Genomic DNA, 11,361 nt, shown 5'->3' with positions numbered 1-11,361 from the left:
ACCCTTCTGTTTTCCATTTATATTCTCCCATTGGGTGACATTCTATGAAAGTTTGGAACTGGATTCCATCTCTTCGCCGACGACTGCCAATTGTACTTACCTCTAGATGGCGCCGGTGACCATACAATAAAAATTTTTTTGGATTGTTTGGCAGAAATTAAGATATGGTTGGCAGAAAACTTCCTGTGTCTCAATGGAAAAAAACAGAGGCACTGTTGTTTGGACTGAGTGGACATTTAGATTTTTCCAATGTAGACTGTGGTGAACTGAACTCCTATCTGTGTGTTTCAGCAGTCAACCTTGGCGTAAAGATGGACAGTGCATTCTGCATGGATGCTCATGTGGGTACTGTAGTATCCTCTTTATTTTATCATTTAAGACGTTTGGCTAAAGCCATTTTTATCTAGACGTGACCTTGTGACTGTTGTTCATGCTTTTATTACCTCACGACTCGACTATTGCAATTCCGTTTTATTTGGTTTTAAGTAGCTGTAACCCGACTGCAGCTTGTCCAGAATGCTGCAGCTAAATTCTTGGACTGCAAAAGAAAGCATGAACATGTGACACCAATTTTGGTTGCTCTCCACTGGTTGCCTGTTGATTTTAGAATTCGTTTTAAAGTTCTTTTAATGGTGTTTAAGGAGCTGAATGGTGTGGCTCCAGCCTATTTGGCGGAGTTGCTGCAGCCATATGCTCCAGCCCAGTCACTCCGCTCTGAGAACTAGCTGCTGCTAGTGTAAGGCTAGGTTAAAGTTAAGAGGGGACAGGTTGTTCTCTGTTGTGGGTCCGAAACTGTGGAACGCACTACCCCTAGCTATTAGGGACTCTCCATCAGTAGCAGTTTTTAAAATGAGGCTGAAAAGCTACTTTTATGATCTGGCTTTTAATTCTGTGAGTTAGCAATTGTTAACGTTTTATATTTTATAATTCTCATTTGTGGTTTTAATTATGTCTGTAGCGCTATATGTTTTATTGTTTTACTCTTTTGTTGTACTGCACTTTGGTGGCATGCTCATGACTGTAAGGTGCTTTATAAATACAGGCTGAGTTGAGTTGAGCACAAACAGAGCTGCTTGAGGTTTGCTAAAACACATTTGGACAAGCCAGCTTCATTCTGGAATAAGGTGTTGTGGAGTGATGAAACTAAAACGGAGTTCTTTGGGCATGACAAGGGGTGTTTATGTTTATTTACTTAGCAGACGCTTTTATCCAAAGCGACTTACAATTTATAACCTACAGGGCATGTTGTGATCTGTGGGGGAAACCGGAGCACCCGGAGGAAACCCACGCATGCATGGGGAGAACACGCAACTCCACGCAGAAAGGCCGCAGCCGAGTTTTGAACCTGCGACCTCCGTGCTGCGAGGCAACAGTGCTAACCACTGCGCCACCATGCAGCCCAGTGTTATGCATGGAGGAAAAAGAACACAGCATTCCAAGAAAAAAAACCTGCTAACTACAGTAAAACATGGTGGTGGTTCCATCATGCTGTGGGTCTGTGTGGCCAGTGCAGGGACTGGGAATCTTGTTAAAGTTGAGGGATGCTAGGATTCCACTCAATATCAGCAGATTCTGGAAACCAATGTCCAGGAATCAGTGACAAAGCTGAAGCTGCACTGGGGCTGGGTCTTTCAACAAACACTGCTCAAATTCCACTTAAGTATTCAAGCAGAGGGACAAGAAGAACGTTCTGAAATGGCCATCTCAGTCCCCAGACCTGAATATTAATTAAAATCTGTGGTGAGTTAGAGAGCGGTCCATGCTCAGAAGCCATCAAACCTGAACTAGATATGTTTTGTGAAGAGCAATGGCCTAAAATATTTTCAGCCAGTCCCGACTCTCATTGGAAGCTATAGAAAGCATTTAGAGGCCGTTATTTCTGTAAAAGGAAGATCTACTAAATGTTGAGTTCATTTATGTAGTGCCCAAATTTAAGCACCTGCCTAATTTTGTTGTGCTGCTGGTGAGATTTGCTTTAATAAACAATCAAAAAACTTTGTAAATAACCGCACAATGAAAATTGTGACAAATAGCTTTATATGGTAAATGGCCTGCATTTCTATAGCACCTTAGGTTTCTACAACCCCCCAAGGCACTTCACAACACAGTCATTCACCCACTGGTGGGGATGAGCTATGATGTAGCTACAGCTGCCCTGGGGCGCACTGACAGAAACAAGGCTGCCAAGCACTGGCGCCACCGGTCCCTCTGACCACCACCAGCAGGCAATGGGGGTTAAGTGTCTTGCCCAAGGACAAAACTGCAGAATTCTCTGGTCAGAGCCAGGATTGAACCTGCAACCTTCCAATTACTGGACAACCCGCTCTACCTCCTGAGCTACCGCTTTCACATTTAAAAAATATTGTTGCATGAACCACATTGAAATTTTGGAGATCAGAGCCATTTGATGCAATCAAAATATTCATTAGCATATCAGTAATAAACCATTTAGGATGCCAACAGGAAATCAAGTTTTAAAAAATGCAACAACTTTACTAAAAGCCACTTCACTTTAAACACCTAATGTAAGACTTCTTTCAAAAAAGCAAATCCTTTCCAAAAACCAATGCAAAAACTTACTGTTCAATCAGTGCAGAATATCCACAACAAAACAAGACAGAACCCCAGTTTTTGTGTAGTGTAAATGTATTTCATCTTTATTTCACGTCTACCTCATGATCAGTTACATAGAAATCCTCCATTTGTGGTTTTTAGTCTAGTGGCTACAGAGCCTAGTGCTGGTCAGCCATGGCTCCACCCACACTTGAGACCGCTGCTTTTCTCCAGATTTTAGCAGACAACCATCAACACGTACTTAGAACATCGATACCCCCAGGCCTTAATCCCAACAACAGATAATTAGATCCTCCAGGGAAGAGCAGATTCCCAGCCACCAGAGTACAGGACTCAACACCTACATTGATCGATCATGTTACGGTTGATCTGAGGTGAATAAAGTCTGATTTTTGGATAAAACACACCTTTTAGTGTTCAACTTTTGGTACTGGAGGTTAGAAAACATAAAAACACACGTCACATCACGTTTAATACGTGTCAGAAAACCTTCCCACTTTTACACCTGGTTAACCTTCATTTAAAAGCAAACAAACCAAATAAAGAAAATTAGTGATCTCACATATCAGCACGCTGTGTGTGTGTGTGTGTGTGAAGATATGAGCATGTAGGTACACACCCACTAGAGAGTATAATGGTCTGAGTGCTGAGGCAGACACTCAATAAGGTGGTCAGTTATGTATGTTACTGCTGCATCACACAGGTGTGGAGTGTGTGTGTGTGTGGGCATGAGGCTGCAGCGTTTCTTCATTCATTCATACGTCTTCACATGATGCGCAGACCCTGAATAGAAGCTTCTAGGCTCTGAGGAGGTAAGAATAGGGGGAGTCTGTGTTAAAAGTGGCAAAAATGAATAGAGCTGTTGATTTTAAGAATGATCACCTTAAAGTCCCAAATAGTCATTGCTCCGTCGATGCCAGTGGTGCAGAACTTACGACAATCCCTTTTATCTCCCTCATAGATAGACACTTGGCTAAAAGAGAAAAAGTGTAGATGAACACAAATGGTTAAAAAAGGGAAGGGAAAAATCAAAAGTAAACAAAAACCTTCAGGAAATCTCAAAAATGAACATACGATGCACTGCCCAAACGTTTAAATAAACACGTTTAACTGAAAATGGAGGCTTTTAAAAAATATATTCTGACACCATGTTGTGATATTTTGATCAACATGAGCAATAAGTCTGATAGAATTGTGAACATTTTTTCATGTCACATCAGTGCTTGGTGATGGACCCACGTGATGCTGTTCTGGTGCAGTGTGTCCAGGGTTGTGTTGCGGTCCTCAGTGGTGGCTCTCTTGTCCATGTTCCTGAAGCGCTCCATGGCTGACATGTTCCTCTGGATGCTCTGTTTAGGGAGGTCAAGCTTCGACACAAATGTCAGCGTTCCACCGTCGTCACAACGGAAGAGCATAGGGCAACAGTCGTGGCCCTGATGAAAAAAAACCCCACCCCACATTAAATAGATAGCTGTGGATAGAAAGGGTAAAGAAGATGTGTGCTTTGTTATTCTTACCGCAGCTACTAGACTGTTCTCTGAAACAAAAATGACACTGAGGAGAGGGAGGAATTCTGTCTTCAGCTGTGAGGGACTAACGACAGAAAAAAGTTTGGAGATTTATTTTATTCTCATTACATTTGAAAAAGACAACCGGCCAAAACATGTTCAAGTTTGGTGGGTCGTCACAGAAACGATCCGACTTTTGTAAACAAAGACTAAAAAAATGTTATTTCCAGTTACCTTAGGTTAAAGGGATGTAAAAAAACACCAACACACTAAAATTTAGCAAAATTTCACGTTATGATACTGAATTTGCATTTAAAAGCAGTGTTTGGATTATTTATCTATGTGTAAAGATTTCCTGTATTTCTTTTGTTTGGTGCAATTTAAACTCTGGCTGCTAGGTGGCAGCAGTTTTTACCGCCTTCATTCTGATGCAACAACAAGCCCCCACAATGCAACTTTAAAATTTAGTCCAATCCGGAAGTAAGAAAAATTGCAGTTCCACCCTCATCCACTAGGGGCTGGTGTCAGAAGCGAGCAAATCCTCATTGACTCCCATGTTATAAATACCAATTTCACAGCAGAAATAAACATGTTTACAGCCTGGTACCAGAACATGTTTTTTGTTTAAATGATCTAGTTTACACTCATGACAACTCTGAGGGGGGGTGAATTTTTTTCTTACTCTTCTGTTTCCTCCGTAGGGTGGCCGGGCTCAGCCTTAGAGATAGGGTGAGGAGCTCGGACATTCGGGAGGGACTCGGAGTAGAACCGCTGCTCCTCCGGATCGAAAGGAGCCAGTTGAGGTGGTTTGGGCATCTGGTCAGGATGCCTCCTGGACGCCTCCCTGGGGAGGTGTTTCGGGCATGTCCTGCCGGCAGAAGGCCCCCGGGTCGACCCAGGACACGTTGGAGAAGTTACATCTCCAATCTGGTCCGGGAACTCCTTGGGGTCCTGCCGGAGGAGCTGGTGGACAAGGCCGGGGAGAGGACGGCCTGGAGCTCCCTAGTTGGGATGCTGCCCCCGCGACCCGGACCCGGATAAGCGGAGGAAGACGAGACGAGACGAGAGACTCTTCTGTTTAAGTGTATTAAAAGCCTAAAATTGTGTATAATTAATGAGCATCAGACCCACGTGACCACTGGTCACTGCCGAGCTGAGCTTAGATTTTAACATGTACTGTTTAACCATGAAATTTAAATGTAATAGGGTAAAACCCAGTGCATTTAACATAATGCTGCACCTTAGAAAATGGGTTGAAATATAACATGTTGTTGGAGCTGGGTTCTGACTATCGGCTTGTGGAGCTCTAGGGAGACCGATGTTTTCCACCCGGAATGCCGGCTGGTTCTCCCCGCAGCTCGGTGCATCTCTGTCTGATCGCGGCTTCTGTTTGATGCGCGGGCTGCCGGCTTGTGGAGTTCTGGGATGGAAACCTTTCCACCCGGTTCTCCCCAGCGGCAGCTCTGTGCATCTCAGATCGCAGCGGCGCCTGTCTGCTGTGCGGCTGCCGGCTAGTGGAGGTCTCGGAGACCTCTGTGTTCCACCCGGTTTTACCCAGCGGTCAGCCCGGCGTATCTCTGACTCAGAAGCTCTGGTGTTGTGCACAGTTAACTTCGGTTGTAGCTAGGTTGCTACCTCCGTTAGCTTAGCTCCCACCTCCGCATTAGCTTTGGGTTAGCTTGTAGCTAGTTCGACCGGGTGTCGTCAGTTGATCCCAGCCTTATAGCCCCACCCTCAGCTCCACCTCTCTTCCCTTTTGTGGAATTGTCTGGGCTTCACGGAACCTGTGACATGGTCAAAATGGCGGTGGTGGCCACCTCCCATTTGGCCTCAAAAAAGTGATATTGGAGCCTATGGAAAGAAGATGTGCACGAATATTATGTCGATGTGCAACAACAAGGTCTCATAATAACACTGGATGGGTCTTGGAAGTGTCTTAAATACAAATATAATCTGGTTCTAAGAGTCACACTATATCATACCCTGTATTGTGATCAAAGGGCAAACTGCCTGCTAAATGTGAAGCCAACATGGAAGTGAAGTTTTTTTAATTCTCCCCTCATCCTCTAGGGGCTGGCTGGCCGACTCCCGAGTTTACCATCATGCAGGGTTTCCCCGAGAAAATGCACTAAGCTCAGTGGCTGAGAATCCCAGGTGTGTATTATCAGATTTTTTGCCAGTACACACCCTTGTTTGGCAACCTACCGAAAGCCTCAATAGATGATTTCATTACAGCCACTTACCAATGAATATGACATGTATTGTTGTTCAGACAAAATAACATTGTGGTATTCTTAAATTATACATTAATTCCTACTAAATTATTATTGCTCTGACAATTTTAATGCAACAAAATAATCTTATTGATGATTTTTAAGCAAGCCCCAACAATGCGGCTCAGAAATTGGTCTCAACCCGGAAGTACCAAAAATTGTAGTTCCACCCTCATCCACTAGGGGCTGGTGTCAGAAGCGAGCAAATCCTCACTGACTCCCATGTTAAAAATACCAATTTCACAGCAGAAATAAAAATGTTTACAGCCTGGTACCAAAACATGTTTTTGGTTTAAATTATCTAGTTTACACTCATGACAACTCTGAGGGGGGTGAATTTTTTTCTCACTCTTCTGTTTAAGTGTATTAAAAGCCTAAAATTCTGTATAATTAATGAGCATCAGACCCATGTGACCACAGAGCTAGCTCCGTGGAAAGGCCTCAGTAGAGCCTCGGCCTCGCCTGGAAACTGTTCCGGGATTTTGAGTCTCTGTGTTTGTGTATTCTTGTTTGGATATTTTTTGTGCAATTGTTGGACAAAATGACTTGCTGTGGCATTAATTGCACTAATAGAGCATCCAAGGAGTCTCCACTTCATTTTTTTTGGTAAGTAAAATTATATTTATGCATTTTAGGTCACTGCCGAGCTGAGCTTAGATTTTAACATGTACTGTTTAACCATGAAATTTAAATGTAATAGGGTAAAATCCAGTGCATTTAACATAATGCTGCACTTTAGAAGAAATATAACATGTTGGTGGAGCTGGGTTCCAACTATCGGCTTGTGGAGCTCTCGGGAGACCGATGTTTTCCACCCGTTCTCCCCTCCCCGCAGCTCGGCGCGTTTCTGTCTGATCGCGGCTTCTGTTTGCTGCGCGGGCTGCCGGCTTGTGGAGCTCTGGGATGGAAACCTTTCCACCCGGTTCTCCCCAGCAGCAGCTCTGCGCATCTCAGATCGCAGCGGCGCTTGTCTGCTGTGCGGCTGCCGGCTTGTGGAGGTCTCGGTGTTCCACTCGGTTTTACCCAGCGGTCAGCCCGGCGTATCTCTGACTCAGAAGCTCTGGTGTTGTGTACAGTTAACTCTGGTTGTAGCTAGGTTGCTACCTCCGTTAGCTTAGCTCCCACCTCCGTGTTAGCTTGTAGCTAGTTCGACCGGGTGTCGTCAGTTGATCCCAGCCTTACAGCCCCACCCTCAGCTCCACCTCTCTTCCCTTTTATGGAATTGCCTGGGCTTGACGGAACCTGTGACACGGTCAAAATGGCGGTGGTGGCCACCTCCCATTTGGCCTCAAAAACGTGATATTGGAGCCTATGGAAATGAATTGTCCAGTATTTATATGTCGATGTTTTTAAGTCCTCAACTACAAACGTGAGTAAAGCCTTATTTCAGGCCAGCTTGGATTAAAGCGCAGTTATTTGGGAACAGACAAGGCCTCAGATGTGCAGAAGAACCAAACATACCTGGCAGTCTTCGAGCTGTCTACCACAGTGACTGTACTGTCATGGCTGACCCACGCCAGACGGTTACCAGAGGCTGAGAAAGAAACAGAGTGGACCCATCCCCCTCCACCTGACACAATGGCACACAAACAGGTTACATTTAGTTGAAGAAGAAGAACAGATCTCATAAAAATAGCCATGAATACAGACCTGCTCCCCCAAATTCTGCTAGAATAGCCCCAAATGGCATCTTGCTACCCCAGGGTGTGGGGCCTGGTTTCTCTTCCACCTCCTTAATGTAGGCTGAGAACACCCTGGAGGGCCAAGAGGGAGGGGGACAGTGTTAAGAGGAGAAATCAGAAGTAAGAAGGTTAGTCAGTTTTCTAGTCATTACATCATTTTCTTCCTAATTCCCCTACTTGTAGATGAATTTTACCTGCATTTGAAGTCACACGAGCCAGCAGCTAGAAGGATATTGTTGGGATGCCAGTCTAGACTGAGGATGGTGGAGCGGATAGGCTTTTTTATGTGCTTGCTCACCCACCTGACCCAAATTAAAAAAGCATTAGCACCTAGCACAGAAGAACAAAAACAGTTATTCTAAATCTAAGGATATTCCTTCCTCACCAATCGTTTTCAGATTCAAAGTAGCACACGGAGATGAGTCGAGCTCCACTGCCAACTGCAAACTTGTTCTCCAGCGGAGACCACTTGACGAACGTGGCTGCTCGGTTGATCCTGAGGATGACCAGCGTGGGCTTCCACACCCCATCTTTCTGAGACCACACGTAGGCGTTACGGTCCGCTCCGCATGTCACTATACGGTCACTTTTGGGAGCCCAGTCAATCCCTGCAACAGAAAAACAAAACAGAGGCAAGTGTGAGACTTTGTAAGCCATTTGACTGTGATGCTATTAGAGCATGAACAGCAAACAAGGCACGATGTCTACATCTAGACTAGACCCATTCACTTGACAAAAATCACTTGTCTATTTAGCCATCTCTCACAGTTGCTTTTGTTTAGCATTTTGTTAAATTGAGACTTGATCCAGACATTCACTACACACTCCTTATTTTCTAATGATTAAACGAATAACACTGCACAGTTGAAGGAAGCTTCCATGTGTGTGACAACAACAAAAAAACAGGTCAAGTCAGGTGGCAATATCATAAAAAAAAGTGTGCTTTGTTGTAGGGTTTTAACGATATTTGTCTTATAACAGCAGAGTGTTTCTCTAACATCGGTGCAAAATGTAAATTATTCAACAACAGTAAACGTTTGAGACCTAAAATCTGGAGAAACATGTGAAGTTGAGAAGCTGAATAAATGATCCAATATTGGATTTAATCAATACATTTGCAGTGGCAGGAACGAATGACTTGCAAGTTGTACTCAGAGCTAAAAAAAAAAAGCCTAGAATTGCTTGGATCAGCCTGGACAAATCTGCTGCGGCAGAGAGTGGCAGCAGGTTTTTGAGTCTTCATTTCTGATTTTTGGACATCTTGTCTCAAATTGTATAACAGCAATGAAACCCTACCGCTGACTTGCAACGTGGATACATTATCTCCACAAATAACACTCGCCTGAAGGAGTTTTTCGTTTGTGGCAGTGCTGCTAATGCTAACAGTTAGCTTCTAGTCATGATGTTCTCTGCTGTTTCCTGGACGCTAACCCAACAACAGCCTTCCCTTTCGTGAGTCAAGATGGGCGAGTCTAAGAATGTTACGTGAAAGTGTGACGTAGATCTGTCAGGCTTTTCAAATCCTAAAGTTTCACTATTTTCTCTTAGAAGCTAATGCAGGAGATAGGTGTAGGAGACTATTTTAATTCTTAGCCTGAAGGGAAAAACTCACAGTGACTGATTATAAACAGAAAAAAAAAAACAATAATCAGTGTTTCACACCTTCGAAAACACACGTGCTAAATTTGGTGATCTCTTGAATCGTACCTGTTATGTGACCGTTGTGCTCCTTCAGCTCATGGGTCTTCACCCACTGGTTCCCACTCTTCTTGTAGATATGAACTTCATGGTTGTTAGGGCTGATAGCAATTTCTGGAGACAAAAAGGGGGAAAAACAAACCAGCAAGTTTAGGAGCTGTGATGACCACGAAGAGGACAAACCAGTTGGACTGGATTCTTTTATCAGCTCAACACCAAAAACAAGTCCGTCCAGACTGCCTTTGTTTACCTGCGGCCACTCTTTCACAAATTATTTCTATTTGTAATTTGACGTCTCTTGCGACAACTGTCGGAAATTGAATCATGTGTTGAAGTGGGTGTGATTCTTGAGCCTTACGTGTCCTGTCGCGGTTCCACGCGTGGCAGGTGATGGGTTCCAACAGAAACTGGTGAAGGGACATCTTTGTCTGGGTGTGGTCCTTAAGTGTAAACTCTGCTGCTGAGTCACAGACAAACTTAGTTAGCAACGAGCGATAGCCATTCCTGACCTAACCATAACTTTGCCTCTACTAGCAATGCATCGAATCTCTCTCACACACAACACACACACTCAGAAAACCACCAAATGCTTACGAACTGGGACAAATTGTACAACTGTAACTTTATGCCACCTCATTTCGTTTAATACTTGATAGCAGATAGCTTGAATTCATCCGCTAAACCTAAGTCTGTCAAAGAACCAAGAGGTCTGGTCTGAGTATAAATTAATGTGGTAAATGAAATATCAGCCAGGCACCGTCAAGCAATTCTTATATTTTTAAATCAGTATATTGCGAGGTGTTCACTTTTACTAATAAACGTCAACCCGGTTAGCTAGCTAGTGCAGCATAGCCACAGCCGGGTAGACTGCCCCACTCGGGTTGTAATCGTCACAAACGAAATATTAATCATTTTAAATCCCAGGTTGTACAACAATCTATATATATATATATATATATATATATATATATTTAAATTGTTATATAAGCTCGAAAGCCAGCTTGATAAAAACATGCTGATTTACTCCTATGTACACCTTTACCGGGAGGCCTGCGTTCCCGGTTTTCAGACCTCGGTGTTTCCTCATAGGAGACGCTTTTCTACATAATTCCATCCCGCTAGCCCGGGTGCTAACTTACCTCGTCAGTTTGGCTCTTCGAGTTAGCCGGCAAGCTAAGCCACACTGTCGGGAAGAGATTATAGATCAGGAATGGACTTGAATTCGCGGACTCTGGTCAGTCGACACGAATTCGTCCAGGAATGTAGAGGGAATGTCAAGACGGCCAGTGAGATAGAACCGGAAACATCCGGTACCTAACTCGGCTCGGCAGCTAAACCCGTGGATACCTGGCTGACAGCTAGCTTAGCATCATCACGCTAAGATGTTACATTCAACTGAACGGTGCCGTTTACGACGGCGTCTCACAACTACAGCTAGTGTGTGTAAGAGCGCCTCTAGCGGTTAAAGAGTTGTATTACTTCTATAGTCTATTATTCATCAGAGTGAAAGCAGGAAAAGACCAATTCATTTAATAAATGTTATTGCACTTTTCAAAAATAAATTTACACCCCATAGGAAAGGCATCAATATGATAAATGATTATTGTTTAAATAACAATAAAAATT

General features: G+C 43.8%; 1 protein-coding gene across 2 annotated transcripts; it reads right to left on the bottom strand.

Moving 5' to 3' along the window:
* Window positions 1-2,628: 2,628 nt before the first annotated feature.
* LOC107388895 (actin-related protein 2/3 complex subunit 1A) lies at window positions 2,629-11,171 on the bottom strand. Of its 2 annotated transcripts, none has more exons than XM_015964692.3 (11): window positions 10,875-11,171; window positions 10,094-10,195; window positions 9,745-9,849; window positions 8,423-8,645; window positions 8,232-8,339; window positions 8,006-8,109; window positions 7,817-7,925; window positions 4,092-4,167; window positions 3,814-4,007; window positions 3,457-3,547; window positions 2,629-3,378 (listed from the first exon to the last, which is right to left on the bottom strand). In XM_015964692.3, exons 2-11 carry the CDS (start codon window positions 10,155-10,157, stop codon window positions 3,340-3,342), a joined length of 1,113 nt encoding a protein of 370 aa, XP_015820178.1. In that variant the 5' UTR covers window positions 10,158-10,195; window positions 10,875-11,171; the 3' UTR covers window positions 2,629-3,339. The 2 variants fall into 2 exon arrangements, with proteins under 2 accessions (XP_015820178.1, XP_015820188.1); XM_015964702.3 differs by having other exon boundaries at window positions 10,094-10,192.
* Between the last annotated feature and the right edge of the window lie 190 nt (window positions 11,172-11,361).

This window comes from Nothobranchius furzeri, chromosome 4 (genome assembly GCF_043380555.1).
Source record: "Nothobranchius furzeri strain GRZ-AD chromosome 4, NfurGRZ-RIMD1, whole genome shotgun sequence".
In the NCBI taxonomy this organism is placed as follows: domain Eukaryota; kingdom Metazoa; phylum Chordata; class Actinopteri; order Cyprinodontiformes; family Nothobranchiidae; genus Nothobranchius; species Nothobranchius furzeri.
This window is presented reverse-complemented; position numbering and strand designations above follow the sequence as displayed.